The sequence below is a fragment of the Hyaena hyaena genome, unplaced genomic scaffold (assembly GCF_003009895.1).
Source record: "Hyaena hyaena isolate Hyena2069 unplaced genomic scaffold, ASM300989v1 scaffold_165, whole genome shotgun sequence".
NCBI classification, from domain to species: Eukaryota; Metazoa; Chordata; class Mammalia; order Carnivora; family Hyaenidae; genus Hyaena; species Hyaena hyaena.
In genome coordinates, this window is record NW_024080797.1 from 2,334,605 (window position 1) to 2,358,120 (window position 23,516).

The following is a 23,516-nucleotide window of genomic DNA, read 5'->3' on the forward strand; positions in this document are numbered from 1 at the left end:
TTGACGGAGGAACCAGGGGGAGAAGAAGGGCGGAAATGGTGGGGGAAAGGGAGAGAGGCAAACCATGAGAGACTCTTGAATGCTGACAAAAACTGAGGACTGATGGATGTGGGGGGGAGGGGGGATGGGCATGGAGGAGGACACTTGTGGGGATGAGCACTGAGTGTTATGTGGAAACTAATTTGACAATAAACTATTTGTAAAAAAAAAAAATATCTGTGTAGCAGGGAATGTAGGTGCAGGAATCTGACAACACTAAAGACAGATTATCTATTGGTAATTTTCCAGTCACTGCAAATTATTGTTAAATTGCAAGAAAAAAGAATTCACAACCAACATGGCGCACATCACACAAGCTACATAAAATATACAAACGTATATAAATAGTGTCATATATAAACCAAATATTACACTCAAGAGTTTAGAAACCTTCCCCATGATCATGTGTTCCAAGAATCCATGACTGAAGTAGAGAACCCGTTAACTACAGCACATGACATGTGAAAGCTTGAATTGCTTAAATGTTATACCTTATTAACATTTGAAGATGTCACTTTATAGTAAGCCACTGTCCTTGAAGACATTAAAAATCATCTCAATCAAAAGCCAAGAGAGAGGAAATTGGAAGAAAAAAAAAAAACCCAGGGAGGCAGTATTTTAAATAATTTTGTGGCATACAAGTGGCCTTATTTATTATTTCCCCTTGAAGAAGGAGATTTGTTGCCCTATAAGCCTTTTAATGCTGAACCCCTTTTACTCTTCCTCTCTTGGAACAGAAAGCACGTTGGGTTGAAGAAGAAAGCCTTCCCTAACTGGCCACATCTCAGTGCTACCTGTTAGAGTAGAGGCAGACCCGCGCTCCAAATGGTTGAGCTAGTATTTCATGAAGCACCATTTCTAATAGCGACACTGTCTCCCTGAGTGTCTAGACAATATGCATTCTTAAAATGAAGTTCTCTTTGGAGGATAACATCTGGTTAAAAAGGGTTCCCCCCCCCCCATTCACATGCGGCATTTTCAAGGGTCTATGCTAATTATGTTCTTTTAGTCCCAGAAGAAACTTAAAGCCAGATTTGGATCTTAATCTGAATGAGATCAGCTCCTTGGACATTTGAGCTCCCAGCGTGGATGTCAGGTGGGGGTTGCAGAGGGGGAGAGTTTCAGGGCCCCCTCAGACCCTGCCTCTGAACAGACCCCCAAGTGATTGGCTCTGCTTAAGAATTGGAGAAACCCTGCTCTAGGCTTCTCTGTAAGCTGCACTGAAGAATAGGGTCCAGAAATTTCCAGTCTGGGGGTTCTCAGGGCCCTGAGATGGCCTTTGGCAAATTATCGCATTTTACTACCTGCTATTGGCAACATCTGGAGAAGCCCATTTTGGCAAAGAGCCTTATATCTTTTGGCAATATACCAAAAGGACTCTAAAAATAGCATTTGGTACGAATTCTCCAAAACATGACATGTCTACTTACGATTTTGGTTTGGTTGTGCTGCTAGTCAAACCATCTGCAAAAGGTACACATTAAAATAGGCTAAATAAATGACAGGTTGCCATGAATGATAGAGCCAAGAGAAATGTAAGTTTTCAAAGAGTGACAGTTTAAGTTAGGTCTGGCATTTTAGCCATAAAACAGAAAGAAAAGGCTGGATAGATTATCACTGAAAGAACTTACTCTTAGAGTTATTTTGCTTAAAAAAAATAAAAGTGATAGTTTTAATTCTTTTTTTCTTTACCATAAAAAATGAACAGAGCAGCTTAGTTAGACCAGGTTCTTACCTTTATATCTTGTGGGTTGATGTCAGGATTTGTTTGACACCGCAGAGGTCCGAGAGTCTGAATATGAAAAATGTAGAGGAGAAATTCGTCCCGGGCAGAGAATGGCCAGCCCACCTCCAGGAGAGTGTCACTGATGGTACTTGGTCCAATATTGTGCAGCTACAAGCAAGGGACACATCAAATGATGGCACAGCACAAAACAGGAAGATGAAACCAAACCCCACATACTTTGTGCCCATTCTAAAGAAGCATGTATTTTTGCTTTTAATGCACCTGGGCTATGATAGCGGCTCTACGAATACAATCTCTATCAGCAGGAGGAGCTCTGAAAGCAAGAAGTGCTGGTGCTCAGACAAGAATCTTGCATCTTATGAAGCTCTAAGGGCAGATTTCCTTAGGAAAGACCACATTAACTGGGTCTGATAGTGCTGTTCACCTTAAATGTACATTCATTTCATCGCAGTGCTAGAAATGCAATTTTAATTATATGCTTTCAAAACCTAGTTATTCTCTCTTTACATTGAAATCTGCCTTTTCCCTGACTACCGACTTGTCAATTGTAACCATATGCAGCGCACTCTCTTTCACCCTCTGGAAAAACGGTTATCCGTCAAATGCCAAAGACAGTCCAGGCTCACCACAGTTCACTGCCAGTGCGCATTTCTGTTTGAATCAGTGAATCTCAAAGAACAGCTGGGCTCCTTCTGTTTGAATCAGTGAATCTCAAAGAAAGGCCACATCTCATGAAAAGATGAGCATTTTCAATACATGAATCCTGTACTTACAGGACACAAAAAGCAGCTTGAGAAGTTCACTAAGTGTATTTCAATTTCTTGTGATTTTGAATGTTCACTTCAAAGTTAACATGAAACTTTTCCCTCTTTTTTTTTTTCACAGTTCTGATCATTATAATGATCAATAAAACAATTTATAATTGGTTTTGCTTATTAGGTTGTTCATTTAATTCACATTATCTAAGCAAGATGATATTTACTGATAACAGTATAATTTGAGACATGAGAATAGCATGGAAGAAACATGTGATGATTGCTTTGTCACCTTGGGTTATTACCCTAAAATCTTATGATCCGTTTCTGCTAAGATTAGAAGCAGGGCTTCCCTGAGAATGATTGAGTTTGAATATGGTTACAGACTTTAAAGTTTCACCCTTCTTAAGGAGAAACTGGTGCTTACAAGGTTTCATCAATTATTTGACAGCATTTTTTTTTCCCAGCAGTGTTCTTAATCTGAGTGGCCTTGGGGACTGTGTTATCATCTTGCTATCAGGAGAGCTTAGGGCAAAGCTTTGATGCAGCTGTGGACACGGCTGATTGTGAACCACAGGTTGGGCAGATGACAAGAGGTTTTCGTGTTGACGCTGTGCAGGAGTTGATGCTTCTTTCCCACGTATGTAAACAGCTCATCAGTTTTGAAATGGCTTCATTGTTAACCTTAGAGAGTGCTATTCATGTCCCTCGTAGCTTAAGATGAAAGTCACAGTCAGGATTATTAGGTCAGTGGAGTTACACAGGAAATGGATAGAGAGCATTAAATAAAAAGGGAGCTCAAACAGAAGATGGCTTGGAGCATTGTTTGTACCAAAATTCTATTCCCAATCCTTTGACAATGAACAGGAATAACTACTCTCCACTAACAGTATTTGCTTTATTAAAAAAAAAAAAAAAGGACAACTACAGAACTAGCTCTTTATTACATATTAGTTTCCAACTCTAAGAAATTTAAATGTTTCAATAATTTTTTTAATGTTTACTTATTTTTGAGAGACAGAGCACGAGCGGGGGAGGGGCAGAGAGAGAGGGAGACAGAATCTGAAGCAGACTGCAGGCTCTGAGCTGTCAGCACAGAGCCCGATATGGGGCTGGAACTCACAGACTGAAGGATCATGACCTGAGCCAAAGTCAGGACGCTTAACTGACTGAGCCACCCAGGCGCCCCTAAGGAATTTATGTTTCAGTTGATGTGTCAGCAAAGCTCTTCCCTTTCACAATTTAACACTTGAAGTCGGAAAAGATCATCAGGGCTTTTTCATGAGCTTCTGATTTCCTTGCAGAAAATATTTTTCTAGTTAATGGGCTATTTCAAATCTCAGAATAAGTTATTCATATACATGTGTGTGTATATATATATATACACCTATATATACATGGGTTTTCATATATACATACACACACACAAATATATAAGGGTTTTTTGTACAGTAGTGAATAAGGATATTTGAACATGTGGGAAGAGGCAAAATACAGTCTAAGGAGCCAGTCATTTTCATGGTTAGTCTGTTTAAACATTAAAAGAAGAGGAAATAAGGAAGATTTAAAAGAGAGCAATAGGGGCGCCTGGGTGGCTCAGTCAGTTAAGCATCTGACTTCTGCTCAGGTCATGATCTTGCGGTTCGTGGGTTTGAGCCCTGCGTCAGGCTCTGTGCTGACAGCTCAGAGCCTGGAGCCTGCTACACATTCTGTGTCTCCCTCTCTCTCTGACCCTCCCCCGCTTGTGCTCTTGTCTTTGTCTCTCTCTCAAAACTAGAAACATTAAAAAAAATTATAATAAAAGAATAGTACAAGATAAAATATTCTCACTGTGTAGTGGCTCTCACCACTAAAAAGTGGTGACTCGTACAGTCCCCCCACTGCAATATGACAGCAGTATGCAAAGCCCAGATGTTGGAGCGGTGTCTTTCAGAACGTTACTAAGAGTTTATCGGCAAAGAACATAAGCGTAAACTCCTAAACACAGCTTTAAGATAGGTAAAAGCTACCTCATAAATATGTTCCACCAGTGGTCCAACTCCCTCCTCTTTGTGGGGCTCCTCTTCCGGTTCCCAGTTATGAATGGGCAGAACAATCTGCGGAGGGTGGGACACTCTGAAACATGGAATGTTTTGTTATTTGCTGCTGGTGACACAGGTAAAGAAGGCTTCACTAGCGGACAGTACACTAACAGCAACAGGAAAAAGTGGCCCGCAATTTATTTAAACAGATATTGCCCAAATGGAAAAAAAAAAATCCCTGGAAGTGATGTCCAGCAAAAGAGCTAAAGAAATAGAAAAGGATCTAAAACATCTTCCAAAGCCTCTTATTAGTCTCTAGCTCAGAGATGGACTATTTTATAGCATCTCATCCTTTGGGCACTAGGGGGCAGAGCGGAGAGCATTCCTGAGTTAAGATGGGTAATTAAACTTATACACATATAAATGTATACATCTATCTATAGGTCCTGTATAAGTGTATGAGTGTTTGTGGGTGTGTGTGTGTGCACAAGATATAAATCCCTGCTTCAAGCCATACCAAGAAATGGGACTTTTTTTGTGGATAAAAATCTGGAATTCTGTGCAGTGTGTTAAACATTGCGTTGTGAAGAAATGTAGTTTTTAATTAAATATCAGAGTAGAGAAGCAGCCACTTGTATATTCCTCCTTCTGAGATTTCTTTCACTCTCCATTAATGCAGCCATACCTCCCCCAAGACTAGGCCCGGAGCCAAAATAAAGCCTGATGGAATTCTAGAGTTGTATTCTAGATAGATAACTCAAGGGTAAGAGACAGAGAGAGAGTTAAATGATGCAGTTATGTAAGTAGGATATTAACTTGATTCATGGATATTTTTTTGCCTGCCATTTACACTTAGAGAGCACTGGGTGAATACAGTATAATACCTGACATTATTCTACAGTAAAAGCTGGTTACAAACCAAGTTGTTATTTTTATGTAAGCTTAAAAAGGGGAATTCCCAAAAGAACAATGATTTTTCTAGCAATTTTTAGGCAAAGGTATGTTTAAAAGAATTCCTAGGCCTTTAGTTAAAAGTAACTTGAACAGAAAATCCCTCTTTTGGGAATCAGTTGTCTTAAATGCCCTTTTAAACGCATTAGTAATTAACACAGCCTGTAGCAACTTCAAACAGCTATCTTTATTTTCCCCTCTGAGTCATCTCTTTCTAAAGCAGAAAGCAAAATTTATTGGGCTAAATAATGACCCAAGGGCAAGTAATTTAATTTCTGTGTGTTCCTATTTCCTCATATGAAAAATTATGATAAACTCTTTGGGTTGTATACCACAAATGATTGGAAAACGTCTCAAATGCTCTTGGTCAAAGTTAATTTGGCTGCATTGTCTTCTAGGGGTGGGTGGAAGAAGTAAGTATATTTTTTAAACTGACAACCCACAGAAATTCTACTAAGTTATAAAATCCCTTGCTTTCATCAACAAAAAGTACAGGGTGCAGTCTTGCTGGGCTGATACCTCAATGTTCCCTACCCTTACACTGGTTTGCTGGTATGTCATGATCCCCCTTCTGACTTGATGTGATTAATTCATGTTCAGACCAAACATGTACAGAACATAGAAGGTCCCTTTGATTTGAGTGAAGCCCAGAGAGTTTGGGCTTCCTTTCCTGTGGAGTCTTCACAACATAACCACCCAAAGCTTTACTTTGCTCTTCCCTTAGCAACAGAGAAACCTGTGGCGACTGCATGCACCACATCCATTGTGAGGCTCTAGGGAAAACTTTTTTTTTTTGGCATAGAGAACAAGTATAGGACAAGAAGTATAGAACAAGTATGAGCATCTTTTCTCTGAAAAATTGTGCTCCTATGGTCATCAATCCTGTAGGCCTGGTCTTAAATATTCCCATACCACAGAATCATAAATACTTAGAACTTGACAGGTACTATGGGGACGGTGTGTTCAAAACCCCTTATTTTATACATGAAAGGAAAATTGATGTTCAGAAAAGTAGAGGTTAGTTGCAGGTGAAGATGAGCTCTGGTTTATTCACTACCATCCATTGTATTTCAAATATACAGTTGACCCTTGAAAAACAGATTTGGACTGTTTATAGGGGCCCATTTATATGTGGACTTTTTCCATATATTAGATATAGTACTAGAAATGTTTTTTTCTCTTCCTAATGATTTTTTGGTAATATTTTCTTTTATTTACTTTATTATCTGCATACAGTATATAATGCATATACAATATATGTGTTAATCAACTGTTTATGTTATTGGTAAGGCTTACTGTCAACAGGAAGCTACTAGTAGTTCAGCTTTGGGGGAATCAAAAGTTACATGAGCAGGGGGTTGGAGCCCATAACTCCTGTGTTGTTCAGAGGTCAATTGTGTTATACACCACAGGGGCCACTAAGCAGCAATGATTTTAGTAAGGACAACTTAAAGAAACTTCCTGCCCCATTTCTGTAACAAAATCAAATAGAAATCTTTTAAGGAAACAAATAATCTATTATAGGGCATGGCAAAATCATTCAAAACGTATGGCTCACAAAATTCAGTTATCTACACTCTAAGATTTTTTCAAATCTGGGGAAGCCCTGCCAAAAAAATGACTCTCTAAAGATTCCAAATAAATAAGTGAAACGTTCATGGTTTCCAAAATTATTTTTTTAAGAAGGAAGAAAGGATGTAATCAACTATTAGCCTAAGATAAACAGCCCTAACAGCCCTTACTGAATAATGCTCACATTCTAAGATGGAGGACAGACATACCAGTAATACAAAGATGGGGACCCCAATGGTAATACTAGACATTAGGAAAGGACTAGGGAAGCAAGGAATTAGGTTTTTGATAAGTTAAAGTCTATATGCTATTGGGTGTTCAAATCTGATGCTGTGGTAGTATGGTAGGAGCCCTATTTGCAACATCCTATTTTCAAACACCATTAGTCCTAAATAGCAGGCTACTGTTTACTGTGTGGAGCAATGATAGCTCTACCCATGATAGCCAGTGTCCATACAGACCATGGTTGTTTGTGACTGCAGTGTCCCTTAATCAGACCCACTCAATCCTAATTATATTACAAAGGACATTATTTTATTATTCTTTGTGAACTCAGTACTTGTGGTGCTGCCTCTTGTGGCCAGATTTACTTCTTACAAACTCAATGCTAAAGTAATCCTTTGTACCAACAAATGACATGTAAATCTGCTGAAAGACATTGTTGACACCATCTGGCTTTAAACTGAGTAGAACAATTCTCAGTATTTGTTTTCCCCCTTAAAAGAAAGAAATCTATTCCAGTTTATTTTTAAAATTATTATAAAACAACACTAAACTAAATTAAGATCTGCTAGAGACCGTGGATGATAAAATATACTGGAATAAAAAGACTGGCCAAAAAAAAAAAAGAAAAGAAAGAAAAAAGATTTTTCTGGAGACTGAGCATGGAAGATTTTCAACACAGTAGCTATTCCTTGAAGAATTAAACATTGGAACCAATATTTTTTCTGAGTATTTGGAATAAAGAGTTTTACTTTGCAAAATGGCTCGAAAGAACTTTAACGCTGTATTAGAGAATAAACTGTGGTCAACTGATGGACATTAATCTAGTGATTAAAAAAATTGCACCCAGATGAGAAACCCAATTTTAATGACTTGTTTCGATTATGGGGTAAAATGAAGAGAAAATTTCCTTCTTTTTTATAACTTAGAAACACTGGTGTCATAAATGATGGCAGAAATGCATTTGTAAATATTTATCTTACAAATTGGATATTTAAGAATAAATACAGTTATTTTACACCCTATGCTGCCTTCGACTGAGTTAATGTCTTATGGAATAGAAATAGTTCCTGATTTAAAATTTGTTTTGAAATGAAAAAACAGTTTCAATTTATTTTTGGTTAGCAAAACAAAGAAAAACTAAGCTTAAAGTACACAAAATTTCATAGGTATAAATGTTAAAAATATGTAAAAATAAGATAGTACAAAAATGCTTATTTCTTTTCTGATTTTCTTTAGTGTTTTTCTCCATTAGAAAAACAGGGGAGTTAAGTAAGAAATGCACAAAAATGAAACATCTGGATTAGCTCCAATTATCTATAAATCAAGCTCACTTCATGTGAGTCAACTCATGAATGAAAGAAGAAATCACAAAGGAAATTACAAAACATTGTGACTGAAAACCCAACATATTCACATTTTGGTATGTGCTCAAGCAATTCAGAGAGGAAAATTTACAGCACTAAATGCCTATGTAAGAAGAGAGATCTCTAGTCAGTGATCTAATTTCTACATAGAAGAAGCAGAAAAAAAAAGAGAAAATCCAACCCAAAGTGAGCAGAGGGAAGGAAATATAATAACAAAAGCAAGGGAGAATGGAATAGAAAGCAAACAAACAAAGAGAGAGTTAAAAAAGAAAAATCAGTGAAACAAAAAATCTGGTTCTTTGAAAAGGTCATTAAACTCTAGTCAGAGTGACTGGGGGTGCAGGTGAAGTAGGGGAGTAAAAGACACAAATTGCCAATATGGGGAATGATGAGGTCCTGCATACAATAAAGGGAAAATGAGTGATTATATGAGCCATACATGTAACAACTTAGATGAAACAGACAACTTCCTTGAAAGACAAACTAAATGTTTCCCCTTAAGATCAAGATAGGATCGAAAACAAGGCAGAGATGTCTTTTTGCACCGTGTCTATTTGATCCTGCCTTGGCACTCCTAGATTGTGCAGTAGGAGAAGAAAAAGAAATAAAAGGCATAACTACGTAGTAAACAAGTTCATCTTTCTCCCGAAGTGTACTGGCCTTTGCCCTCAGCTTCTGAGAAGTAAAGTCTAAGTTTTAGAAATTTTATGCCAGAGAGGAAGAAGTATCTTTGTTTTCTGGGGGTTCTTGGGTCTCACTGGATATTCTAACAATATGATTTAGGGTGGGGGTTGCCCACATCAGAAAGACCCAACAGTGTGATTCAGGGTGGGAACTTGATCACATAATATCCAACAATCTGGAGACTGAGCTGAATTAAGTGGTCAGTCAATGAATCGATCATGCCTATGTAGTGGATCCCCAATAAAAACTGAACACTGAGGGGCGCTGGGGTGGCTCAGTAGGTTACGTGTCCGACTTCAGCTCAGGTCATGATCTCACAGTTCATGGGTTCAAGACCCACATCGGGCTCTGTGCTGACAGCTCAGAGCCTGGAGCCTGCTTCAGATTCTGTGTCTCCCTCTCTCTCTGCCCTTCCCCCGCTTATGTTCTGTCTCTGTCTCTCAAAATAAAAATAAATACATTAAAAAAAAATTGAAAACAGGGGTGCCTGGGTGGCTTAGTTGGTTAAGCGTCCGACTTTCGCTTAGGTCATGATCTCACGGTTCGTGGGTTCAAGCCCCGCGTCAGGCTCTGTGCTGACTGCCAGCTCAGAGCCTGGAGCCTGTTTCAGTCTGTGACTCCCTCTCTCTCTGACCCTCCCCTGCTCACGCTGTCTCTCTCTCTGTCTCCTAGAAATAAATAAACATTTTTAAAAAAAATTTGAAAACAAACTGTGAACATGGAGCCTTGGGGAGTTTACTGGGTTGGGGATAATCCATCCATTTTGTTATATACCCATAAGAGGAAAGTAACGTGTCCTGACTCCATGGAAGATAATAGCTGAAGCCTGTGTTTGGTGGCACTGTCCCCAGGCTCCAACTTAGGCACTTCTTTCCTTGGCTAATTTTAATTTTTATCTTTTCCCTGTAATGAACAGTACCCATGAGTATAATAGCTTTCAGTGAGTTCTATGAATTTTTCTATGTGAATTATTAGACCTGAGGGTGGTTTGGGGAACCACTCAAATCTGCATTTGGTGTCAAAAGTAAGGGTAATCTCTTGGGGCGCCTGGGTGGCTCAGTAGGTTGAGCACCAATCTCGGCTCAGGTTGTGATCTCACTTGCTGGACTCTCCGCTGACACCTCAGACCCTGGAGCCTGCTTCAAATTCTGTGTCTCCCTCTCTGCCCCTCTCCCACTAGTGTTTGGTCTCTCTCTCTCTCAAAAATAAATAAACATTAAAAATTTTTTTAAAAAAGAAGTAAAGGTAATCTCTTGTGGGTACTATTCCCTCAAATTTTGTAGTTGGCTAAACTTTTGCACATACAGATGAGATTAATCAGAAAAAAAATCAAACTCTGTATTCACAGATGACATGGGAATGCTAGAGGAAATTCTAGGAAGTCAACAAACAATAAAGCACCTAGAATTTGTAAGTGACTTTGCCAAGACCTCAGGATACACTGCTTGCATTTGAAGACTTATACATGTAGATCAGTGGAACAGAATGGAAGGTCTGGAAACAGCCTCATAGATGGATAGAGGTGTGAAGCAATTCTGGAGGAAAGATGGTCTGTCTACCAGTAGCACAGCAACAACTTATTACAAAAGTGAGCCCTGGACCCAACCTCAGACCAGATACAAAAAATAACTTAATCACAGACCAAAATATAGAATTGCAAAACTTATAGAAGAAAACAGTAGAAAATCTTGCGACTCTGCAGAAAGCAAAGATTTTTTTTTTTTTTTACAAAGGACAAAAAGAAGGAAAACTATAAAATATTTAAAAGTCAGATTTCCTACAAAGTAAAAACTTTTGCTTTTTGAACATCACTGTTAAGAAAATAACAATCCAAACCATACACTGAAAGAAATATTTCAGTAAGAAAATATTTGCAGGACATATAACTGATTTATGATTTTGTATCCAGAATATATAAGGAAGTTTTACAGTTTGATAATAAGATAGACAATAATAAATGGGCAAATTTTTATTTTTAAAATTATTATCATTTTTTAAATTATAAGGTTGGTTTTTTAATGTTTATTTATTTATAAATTTATTTTGAGAGAGAGAGAACGTGTTTGGGGGTAGGGACAGAGAGAGAGGGAGAGAGAGAGAATCCCAAGCAGATTCTGCACTGCCAGCGAGCCTGTGAGATCATGACCTTAGCCAAAATCAAGAGCCAGATGCTCAACTGACTGAATCGCCCAGGTACCCCTGGGCAAAATTTTAAAAGGCACTTCAAAGAAAACCCTAATGGCAAATGAGTTGTGAACAGATGCTCAGTATCACCGGTCATTAGAAAATGCTAATTAAAACTCCTTGAGATTCTTCTCACATACTTACTACAGTGGATAAAAACAAACAAAAAACCAAACCTGAAGCACATGCCTATATGCCCAGGCACAGCTGGAACTCACATCTGCCAGGAGGGGAGAGGGGAAAGGGAGAGGTGGAGGAAGGGGCTGGGGGGGAGGAATGCCAAATGGAAATGGCATAGCCACTTTGAAACACAGGTTGGCAGTTTCTTATAAAGTTAACCATACTCTCGCGATACAACTCAACTCCATCCATGAAAACAGATACCCCAACAAAGACCTGTATGTGAATACCTGTAGCAGGCTTCTTATTTATAGCCCCAAACTTGGAAACAACCCAAATGTTCACCAACCTGTGGATGGATGAACAATTCATAGGACTTCTGTACAGTGGGCTACTTCTCAGCAATAAAAAGAAACAGACCACTGATACATGTACGAACATGGGCGTTTTTTTCAAATGCATTATGCTAAGTGAAAGAAGCCAGATTCAAAAGGCTACATTCTGTAGGAGTAGATTTATATTATTTTTCTGGAAAGACCGTGACAGAAGATACATCAAGGTTGCCAGAGCCTGGGAGCGGGGGCTGGGTTAACTACAAAGGTGCATGAGAAGCTATGTGGGGTGACAACTGTTTTACACTGAATGTCATTTTGGTGTCTTAACGCTTCAAACTGAACACCTAAAAACAAATTTGAGTTTTACTATATATAATTTATACCTCAATAAACCTGACTTAAAAAAAACAAACCCCATAAACTGAAAAGATATTTGCAACCTGTGTCATTGATAAAGGGTTAGTGTCTCAACTTTAGAATAGGAAGGAGGGGAGCCTGGTGGCTGAGTGGGTTAAGCATCTGATTTCAGGTCAGGTCGTAATCTCACAGCTTGTGAGTCTGAGCTCTGCATCGGGCTCTCTGCTGTCAGCACAGAGCCAACTTCGGATCTTCTGTCCCCTCTTTCTCTGCCCCTCCACCGCTCATACTCTTTCTTTTTCAAAAGTAAATAAACATTAGAAATAAAAGTTTTAAAAACTAGAAAAGGAAAAAGTTCCTATGACTATGGAAAAAAGAGTCTCTTAGTAGAAATATGTCCTAAAATATAAGCAGAAATTACCCAATTTGGGAAGAATGGAGTCAGCAAATGCATGAAAAAACTACTTGGTCTCATTTAGGAATCAGGGAACAGCAAATTGAACCTTCGGTTAGATAGTAATACTCATCCATCAGATTGACTCACAAGGAAAGACTTGACCATTTTGTGAGTTGAGTTAAGTAAATAGTACCAAACTTTCGCCCATGTCTTGTGGAACGATAATTTGGTATAATTATTTTGAAAAAGTTTGGCCCTATTTAGGAAAGTTCGTGCACACTGTCTGATCCTGAAATTCTGCCGCTAAGCAGGCACCGTTTGGACATTCTTCCCCATGTGTACTGACTGTGAGGTATGCACAAGAACGTCTGTAACAAAGGAAAAAGGAAATACCCAGTATCCAAGACTGGAATGGATAAGCAAGTATGATGTCGCCTGACAATGTTAAACTCTGCTGCAATTAAAATGAACTATAGGCACCTGCCCTAGACTGAGTGAATGTCAAAAACACTCATTTGGGTGAAAAAACTCACAGAAGCATAAACAAAACAAGATTTTGTGTAGCTAAGGTTCAGAGAACTCTCTCATAGGCTGCACAGCATGATCATTCATAAATATGCACCTGGAGGCAGGCTCCCTGTGGAGGACTGTACCTCCCCACTTCCTAGCCTGGAAGTTCCAAAATTCCCTCACCTGAAGAGCAAGGATACTGGTCCACATTAAGATGTGCTAATTGGTTGGGGTAGCACATGGAAGGATCAATCCATGTTAGGTATTATTCTTCTCTAATCCACTAGGTGGCGCCTCACGGTCTCAGGAGGACAGGCTGGGCTCCCCCTCCCCACCTCCCCCTCCTCCACAGAGAGCAGCCTTAGGTTGGGAGTCATGGAGACAATGGCTCTGAAGGCAGTGGCCCTTGTTACCAACATGGAGGAGTGGGAACCACTCAGGACTATGAGAAGGAAGGGAACTGGGATTGCTGGGGCCCCAAAGACCGTTGAGCCCAGAATACCAGTTGACATTTTTAGACAAGTCCTTGATTGTTCTGAAGGAGTAAGAATTACAATAAAATCAATGAGGTCCACATTTGTGTAAGATAAGAGCTACATGCCCTCCATTTTAAATTTCTTTTCGTCTCGCAGGCGTGGATTTCCCAAGATGGTAGTTCTTCTAAGCCTTTCGCTTGACCACTTTCTTCTGGTTTCTCAACTGATTGTATGGGTACCTTCTTCAAGGAATAGGACACAAGGAAAAAGACATAAAATGGAAATTCCATCCACCCTCACATCTAAGAGTTGGCCATTTGTTAAACTCAAGATGTTGTATGGTGAGGCTGGATTTTCATTATATTTCCAAAGTAATTATTGGAGAAGGGAGACTATCAGGATATCACCTGTTTGTCTACCTGGCCTCTTATCACTAGTTTTTACAGTCTGATTACGGAACTGTCAGTTTGGGGAATAAAGTAATCTCTTGTTTTGATATCCTCCAAGTAAATTACCATGCAGGGTTTACTCTAGTTTTTAATGGAAAGCTAATGATGGGTAGAGAAGAATGAAAATTTATAACCAAAGTGGATTGTGATTGCTAATGTATTAGGAAAATTCCGTATAGTTTTTCCTAGTGTTTTTCATAACTCTCATACACAGGAAGCTATTATTATAGCATAACTACTACAATGTCTTGATTATTACTTACCCTCTTATTTCTACTTGAGCTACAGCAGTGATGTTGATTTGCAAACTTACAAAATTGCTGTCTGGGTTGTCTTTGTTGGAACTGAAACACAGCAACAATATGATTTCAATGTATTTTCTCAGACATGTTACAATATATGATCATAAAAAACATTCTATATATCAAAAGAATAACAAACATTACTAATACAGTCATTCAGAAAACAATGGCATATCCTTTCTACAAAATCACCACCATCTGAAAATGGAAATGCTAAGATTTTCTTTGAGTAAAAATAATGTAACTTTCCATGAGGAGGCATCTTATTTGAAAACACAATAGACATCTAGAAAAGCTAATGCTTTTTTGTTTCAGTGGCTAAACTCAAAAGGCAGCGGGCTGAGTTCATTTTCCCCCTTCTGCCTTGGACACATTCCTTAACTTCTCTGTGCATCATGTTTATTGCCCACCAAATGGGAAAGGACAGCACAGTGAACTCCTGATTCTCCATGCTAATAATAAAGAGAACTGGCAAGAACAATCCAAGAGCAGCACATAATGGGAAAAGCATTTGCATTTGGCTCTGGAATGCATCATACCATACACTGTTTTGGCGGCAAATTTACCTTCCTTATGGTTTATTTCTGAAGTAATATTTAAGTAAGTGTACATTCACTGCATGCTCGCTGGCTGACTGGGGGGGTGGGGGGGGCAGGGAGTGAATTAGAAGTATAGCCAATGGCAATGGCAGGAAGAAGCAAGAGCCCAGGAAGTGGGGCAGCTCAGACTGATGCAATTAGGAGATGCCGTAGATGTTGTCAAGGGCATCAAGAATCTCAAGTTTTGTTTTGTTTTTTTTTGATAGTTACAGAGAGAGGGAGGCAAACCCCAAGAGACTCAAATACAGAGAACAAACTGAGGGTTGATGGGGGGTGGGGGAGAGGGGAAAATGGGTGATGGACACTGAGGAGGGCACTTGTTGGGATGAGCCCTGGGCGTTATATGTAAGCCAACTTGACAATAAATTATATTAAAAAAAAAAAAAGAATCTCAAGAAAGAAGGTGAGTAATAATGTTTCTTTGAACAGTGGCAAAGTTAGTTTTAAGTCTGTGTTTTTTCTCTCTCAAGCAAATATAATTGCATATGAAATTTAAATTTTAAAAAATACATGTGTTGTGACTCAAGTTGGTTAAGCCCCCAACTTCGGCTCAGGTCATGATCTTGTAGTTCTCAAGTTCGAGCCCCACGTCATGCTCTGTGCTGACGGATCAGAGCCTGGAGCCTGCTTCGGATTCTGTGTCTCCTCTCCCTTCCCCTTTCCCATTTGTACTCTGTCTCTTCCTCCCTCTCAAAAATAAATAATAAAAAAAATTTTAAATTAAAAAAAAAAAAGCACGTGTTAAGCAGGCAGTCCTGTAAGGAAAATGAAACATGGTCTCATGAGCGGCTTGACCAGTAGCTGAGCTTTGAATGAAGATGTCATTTGCCTTATTACCCTAATGTGCTTTCACTGAAGTCACCGTCATTATACAGCTTTTGGCAAACAGATGTGGCCACACCACCACTGACAGGTTGTGTTTATATCCAGGTCTCATTAAGAAGAGAAAGCCTCCGCTTTTCATCATTGACTTTCACACAGATTCAGCGGATAATGCTTTCACACTGCAGTGGTGGAAATGGGGTGTGTTCCAACTAGCTTTTGAAGCTTTCCGAATGTGGGAGCTGGAAAGGAGATGTAAAAGTCGGCTTTCAGAGGAGGAGGAGGGGACAGAATCATTCCCACAGTGCTTTTGGAAACTCTTGTCCTATTGTATATACTGATAAGGCCCCTTAAACCACAAACACACATAAAAGATATAAACAGGCCAATGTCAGGCTCATTTCCTGTAATAGGGTATCGCTGCTAAGCTAGTGATGAGCCTAGGGGGACTTGTTCACCAACGTTTGAACCCCGGTTTCCAGGCCACTTTATTATTATCACATCTGGGGAAAATCAGTCAACTAACTAAAAAGTCTTTTTTTAAGGCAGAATTCTGAATTACCAGCAAGAAGTCATGAAGTCTACTTGTTACACGTTGCGTGGCTCCAAATGCATTATGGGAAACTCTTAAGTTTAGAAACTTAAGTCTCCTTGTTGCATGCATTACCCAGACTTGGTTCTGTTTTCTAGTTCGCATTGCTTTGCAGCAGTGAATGTAAAAATGATTTTTTTTAAAAAAAAAAAAACCGTTTCATTGAAGCAATCCCATAACTTCATTGTGTTTTGTTTCCACGTGGTTTAAATAGCACAGTTGTCTTTACTCACAAAAAATGTAAATGTACGTCAAGCACTGAAATCATCTTGGGACCGGGGTCTAACATGACTAGCCTTACGGAGGCTATTTTACAATGTAATGAAAGCAGTGGCAGACGTAGAGACGAGACCTGGTGGGCTAATCAAAATCATCCTCTGTCACACAGCCTTGTCATGGCACAAGGTACTGCCATCAGCCAGCAGCGTCAACAAAACCTTCCAGTAAGAACGGCACCAGGTTTGATATACAACTTAGATGCTTCCTTGACCTCTTTCCTGGAAGGAAGCCTCTGTCACTAATACCACCGCTACATTCAAACAAGCAATCCATCACCGCCCGGAGTGCTGAGGTATTTATACTGTTGGTGCTAATTCTCTGCGGGAACAATGGATTTCTTCTCCATGACTACGCCCTGTGTCACGCACCAAGGATAAACATGTTTTTCACTTACCACTCTAATGCTAGTTTCCTTTTTTTTTTTTTTTTTTAATGTTTCCTATTTCTAACATTCCCTCTGTACTTTCCGTGGGAATGTACAATGTAGCAAATGCAAGAGTATGTTCCTTCACCCTTGCTGAGGAAGCAATTTCACTGACATCGCAAAGACCTGTTTGTATGTGGAAACTGCTATGCGAGACCCGGACTACAACACCGAGGAGAATGTTTACGTGTCACATAGAGCCCTGGCATGAAGAGACCATTTAATAAAAGCATTTGGTAACATGAAATATTTTAAGTTGATTAGTACAGGAAGCCTGTTTCTCTTTGGGGTTCTGTTTGTGGAAAAGGGCATTAAAAGTGGGTAATGGTGGTCAATGTGGTCAAAAGCTTAAGAACTTAGACTTCAGAACATTTTGTTTCATTTATTTTTGGTTATAACACACTTAAATTGAATGCAAACCATCCATAAATACTTATTTATGTCTTTGGAGTCAGCCAGCAAGGCATGTAGATAAATGCTCACCCCCTTAATACTTTAGTATTTGGTATTAAGTATTCTCAAACGTTTTTATCTCTGAATTGTCTCATTTTGGAATTTGATGCTTTATGTATGTTCCTGTAGCCTCTCCAATTCTTCCTTCATTTACACATTTTTATATTTTTTCAGGATAATATTAAAGTAGTCATGTAAGGATAGAGTATAATCATGGTCCATTCTTCCATATGAAGTAAGATGTTGAAAGTATGACCATTTCTATTTTCCATCATTTAGCACTATACTGCTGAATTCACTATTTGAATGAATTCACATAGTCTGAATTCAAATAGAATGATGATCTCCAGGATGGATTTGGGGAGGGCATTTAGAACATCATTTGGTGTCCTTTGTTTTCAGAGTGACCTACTATTTGTATTTATTCTATTACCTGTAACTGCAACCTGAAGTAAGAAGGATGTGTCAAGGAATTTGCTTTGCATCTTTGTAACAGGTTTTATTTCTCAATAAGTGACTTACATTTTATGAGACATGTATCTTCATGCCTTTTTCAGGACCGACATCACAGACAGTGATGGTAAGAAATAGAAACTTTAGGCTACTATCTGAAGGATGGTGTTTCTCAGTATGGGGTGCCTTTACTTTTTTTTTCCTGAAAAAATTACAAATATAAACAAAGATTCCCAGTGGAAAATATTTAGAACACCTAAACCTTTTGGAAAATATATGTTTATGTAGACACAAAGAAGTGATTTAATATGCTTTTGGTAAAACAATATTACAGAATTCATTCTGTCAGCTTATCACTAATATGGGTAAGATTTTTAAAAATCCCTAAGATTCAGCAGAAAATATTAAGTTAAATTTTAAAAAGACTTCATTAAGGTCATAAAAAGACATAAGGTAAGTTAGAAAACCTTCCTTCTTTAGGGGATGTGGTTTGTGATACTGGTTGCAGATTTTAAAAATTTGCTATATTCTTATAGAGTTTATATATTTTATTTTATTACTATTTTTAATTTTTTAAACATTTAATTAATTAATTTTCTTAAATAGCTTATTGTCAAGTTGGTTTCCATGTAATGCCCAGTGCTCATCCCCACAAGTGCCTTCCCCCATGCCCATCACCCCACCCCTATCAGCCCTCAGTTTGTTCTCAGCATTCAAGAGTCTCTCATGGTTTGCCTCCCTCCCTCTCCCCCACTATTTTTCCCCTTCTTCTCCCCCACGGTCCTCCGTTAAGTTCCACCTAACCCACCTATACATGCAAACATATGCTATCTGTCCTTCTCTGCCTGACTTATTTCGCTCAGCATAACACCCTCAAGGTCCATCCATGTTGCTACACATGGCCAGACTTCATTCTTTCTCATTGCCATGTAGTATTCCATGGTATAGATAAACCACATCTTCTTGATTCATTTGTCCATTGATGGACACTTAGGCTCTTTCCATGTTTTGGCTATTGTTGAGAGTGCTGCTCTGAATATTGGGGTATATGTGTCCCTGTGCATCAGCACTCCTATATCCCTTGGGTAAATTCCTAGCAGTGCTATTGCTGGGTCATAGGGGAGTTCTATTGTTAATTTTTTGAGGAACCTCCACACTGTTTTCCAGAGGGGCTGCACCTGTTTACATTCCCACCAACAGTGTAGGAGGGTGCCTGTTTCTCCACATCCTCACCAGCATCTAGAGTTCTCTGATTTGCTCATACTAGCCACTCTGACCGGCATGAGGTGGTATCTCAGTGTGGTTTTGATTTGTATTTCCCTGATGAGGAGGGATGCTGAGCATCGTTACATGAGTCTGTTGGCCATCTGGACGTCCTCTTTGGAGACGTGTCTGTTCATATCTTCTGCCCATTTCTTCACTGGATTATTTGCTTTTTGCGTGTGGAGTTTGGTGAGTTCCTGTTAGATTTTGGATACTAGCCCCTTATCTGATATGTCATTTGCAACTATCTTTTCCCATTCTGTCAGTTGCCTATTAGTTTTATGGATTGCTTCCTTTGCCGTGCAGAAGCTTTTAATCTTGATGAGGTCCCAATAGTTCATTTTTGCTTTTGATTCCCTTGGACATTTTATTTTTTAGAGACAGCGTGAGAGGGGAAGGGGCAGAGAGAGATAGACACAGAATCCAAAGCAGGCTCCAGGCTCTGAGCTGTCAGCACAAAGCCCAACATGGGGCTGGAACCCACAAACCATGAGACCATGACCTGAGCCAAAGTCAGATGCTTAACCAGCTGAGCAACCCAGGCGCCCTATGTTCATATATTTTTTAAAAAAAAAATCCAAACCTTTAATTGAAGTAGCTATTAAAAAGTAATGGATTGCACAAAGTCATCACTTTCTAATCACTTCTTAGAGGACAGAAGATAGGTGTAGAGATTTAGCCATATTGCACACTAGTATTGGAGGACCAAACTGTAGATACTGACTTCAAGAGCTGAGTTATAGAACAAGGCTTTACCCAGCTGAGTATGTGCTGTCGACCCCAGTGCTGTTCAAACTTAAATGTTGTTCAAACTTTTAGAATCACAGACCATAAAAACTTATATACATTTCACAGGCTGCCCTACTATACACATTTACATTTCTCTAATTGGATTGTTTCATGAACAGGACTCTGATATATTATGTTCCATTCAATTTCCTTTTCTTTTAATACTGGCCTGGAGTCATGACATCGATTCCATCATTGGCTAATGGGTTAAAGTCCACACTTGGGCTTTCATGCACACTGTTCCCTCCAAGTCTTCCCACTCACTAAATATTATTTTTGGCCGTGAAGGAACAAACAGACTAGACAGTGAAAAGGTAAGTCACACTGAAAAGTATTAGTTTCTGAAGAGTATTAGTCTTAGAAAAAAGGGGCAGCTACCTATCTGCTTTGGCTTATAGTTAACAGAAAAAGCCCTGCCCTCTCTGAACATATGATCTCACCTTCTTTCTGCCATGGGACTCACAATGAAACTATCAAGAGACTCCTTCATTCCTGCAAAGTTAGATTTCAAGTTTGCAAACGCATAATCTATCGTTTTTGATGGAGATTTTATTCTCAGGGATCAAGCAACCCCCAGCTGAGAGCATGGTGGAAATCCTGTTGGGGTATTGGTGAGGGTGGGAGAAGGGATGTGAATCAGAATCAGGAAAAATGGAGGTAAACCGGGGTGGGAGGGTACCCAGGACATAATTTTACTAATATAACTTGGCTTACAAAATGGATCTCTTTTCAAACAAACAAACAAACAAAAAACAAAACAAACAAAAACTTACAATACTGAAATAACATAAAGAAAAAATGATCTGTGAAAGTCTGGGTTCTAATTCCAGGTTAAGGAGCTTGATTTGTGACCATTCCTTTCACTAGGATCTCTCGAATACTGGATGCTGACCATAATTTTAGGCATTTAAAGAGCTAACCTTCTGATTTGGAGATCGAAGTTAATGCTCACGTTTGTTTTCTCAAGACGTGGAACGGCAAATCGGAGGCCCAGAGAATACTAAAAGAAAAAAAAATCACAAGACACTAAGATTATTACAGGGAGGGACCATACACATGGCCTAAAAATCTTTTTAAATCATCCCTGCACTTCTCTCTTTCTCTCTCTGCCCCTCGTGGGATTCTGTTTCTCTGCCCCTCTCTCACTTGCGTCTTCTCTCTCTTTCAAAAAAAGGAAAAAAAAAAACCACCTCATCCCTGCAAATCCCTACCTGAAATCGCTGCCTTTTTCTCTGCTTCCACCCACAGGTTGCCTAGAGAAAGTTGTGGAACTAAATAAAGCTGCAGGGCCCAGACATTCAAGTTCCTCTACATGTGGTTCCTTCTCTTCATTTAGTCCTGTACGAACTCTTCTCCTGCAACCTTCCTATGTGCTAAATTAAAAACAACCTAAATATACAAGAGGCAGTTGATCTGGAAAACTAACGCTTGTATTTGATGCGCCTTTATGTAGTCATTGAAACTGTGGGTGTGAAGCCTATGCAACTATGTGGAAAATGCTTCTAATGGAATGACAACCAATAAAGAAAAAGGCTACAAAGCCATACATGCAGTGTGTTTCAGCTATGGTTTTAAGAGTTTATCGATGGAAAAATTACTATACAGGAGTAAGGGTGTATTGTAAGAAAATATACCAGAATACCATGCTATGGTGATGTTAAAGTTATGAGTGTAGGGATTATTTGTCCACTTTTCTTGATTTTCCAAAGTTTTAAACCTGCTCTTATTATTTTTTAAATCTGAGGACAGATTTTTAAAACTTCAGGAAAAAGAAATCCAATGATAATATCAATAAGGAAGTAAAATAAGAGCTAGTAATTATATTACTTATTCTCCTATGTACTATGCTAAAGCCTTCCATGCCTTGTCTCACATAATCCTGACAACCACCCCATGAGGTAGGTACTGTGATTGTTGACATTTTACAATCAGGCAGTAGTCTGAGGATTAGGGAGATCAAATGCCTTTCTCCAGGTGCACGCAAATGAGCTGTAGACTTGGAGTTGAAATTCTTGCAAGCTGACTCCAGAACCTGCACTACATGGCCACTACTCACCGAATTGGTGATTAAAAACTAATGTTAATATGAACCAATAATAATATGTGCTAATAATAAACCATCATTTTTATCATAAATCATCATCATTTCACTAGCCTGTGCTGAATGTGCTAGAAGCCAGGCGCTGCTGGTGGCTTTATATGTATCATGTCGTTGCGCTGCTCCAAACATTCCTAAACGTGGGGGTTCTTCCATTTCAGTGTGACTCGTCCAAGGTATCCCAACTGAGAAGCAGCAAAGCTGGGAGTTAATACCATGTCCATCTAATTTTTAAGCCTGTGTATCCTTATGCCCCAGCCATGATGAATTCCTTTGTAATACCACATGTGCAATTTTCAGTCAGACCCCTGGGACCTTGCACATACACTTCTCTCCTCTTTGGAAGCCACTTAAAACCTTTCCTGCTTTTTTCTACTTGAAGAAGTTCTACTCATGCTTCAAAGCTCAGGATGAGAGATTCTCCTGCAATACACTGTCCATTCCCACAGACCAGGTCAGGCAGAAATTTTCTCTTTATTTCCCATCTCCTTCTTTGCAACCTCTGATATTGCTAATGTTCAGTTTCTTATTGAATGGGGGTTGTATATTTTCATCTTGATGTTGTCACTCTCTAGCTTGGTACCAGGCATAGGGAAGGGATGCACTAAAACAGATTGAAAGACTGCTATTATTATTGAAAGACTGTGCTATTATTTGCAGTTTCAGTGATGAGGATCTTATTCGATTGTGATGAAGCCTGGCTAATGTTTGTCCTCATTACAGAACAATTCAGCCTGGTACAAAGACACAACAAAGATGTGATAATTTCATATTGGTAAGAGACACATGTGTTCTCAGCTAGAACCAAACACCAGATCTCTGGGTGTTGATTCTAAAGGACCTTGGCTGAACCACTGCTTTGTCTTCCTCCTTGAGAGATTTTGCAGCTTTTTAGAAACCCTGTTGGTACATTTTTTATATTACTATAGATACTCTGTGAAAATGACATTACTACTTACAAATCGGAAGTAATATTTCTCAGTACTACCTTGAATGTTTTGTTAAATTAAAATAAAAAGTCACTTGAAACTATTTTTTTGTAAATACTGGGACTCAAATAAGTGTTTCTGGTGATTTATGACGCTTTTTAATATGTAGGACTGCTTTTATATTTGGAATTTAACTACAATCCACTGAGAGTATTTTTTTAAAGTACAAAATGAAGTAAATAAATCAAAGTGTTTTAAAACAAAACAGAATGCAATAAAATTTGATGTGTTTAAGGGCATTAAAGGGTGAGATAAGAAAGCTATTAG

At 38.9% G+C, this 23,516-nt stretch overlaps 1 protein-coding gene across 2 annotated transcripts in view; it reads right to left on the reverse strand.

The window, feature by feature from the left end:
• ITGA8 (integrin subunit alpha 8) overlaps positions 1-23,516 on the reverse strand; it is a 187,502-nt gene that overhangs the window by 31,894 nt on the left and 132,092 nt on the right. For both annotated transcript variants that reach the window (XM_039239984.1, XM_039239983.1), the window contains 4 exons: positions 21,083-21,162; positions 14,450-14,530; positions 4,551-4,656; positions 1,775-1,933 (listed from right to left, as the gene is read on the reverse strand). In XM_039239984.1, coding sequence (XP_039095915.1) covers positions 1,775-1,933; positions 4,551-4,656; positions 14,450-14,530; positions 21,083-21,162 — 426 coding nt within the window. The remainder of the gene's footprint in view (positions 1-1,774; positions 1,934-4,550; positions 4,657-14,449; positions 14,531-21,082; positions 21,163-23,516) is intronic.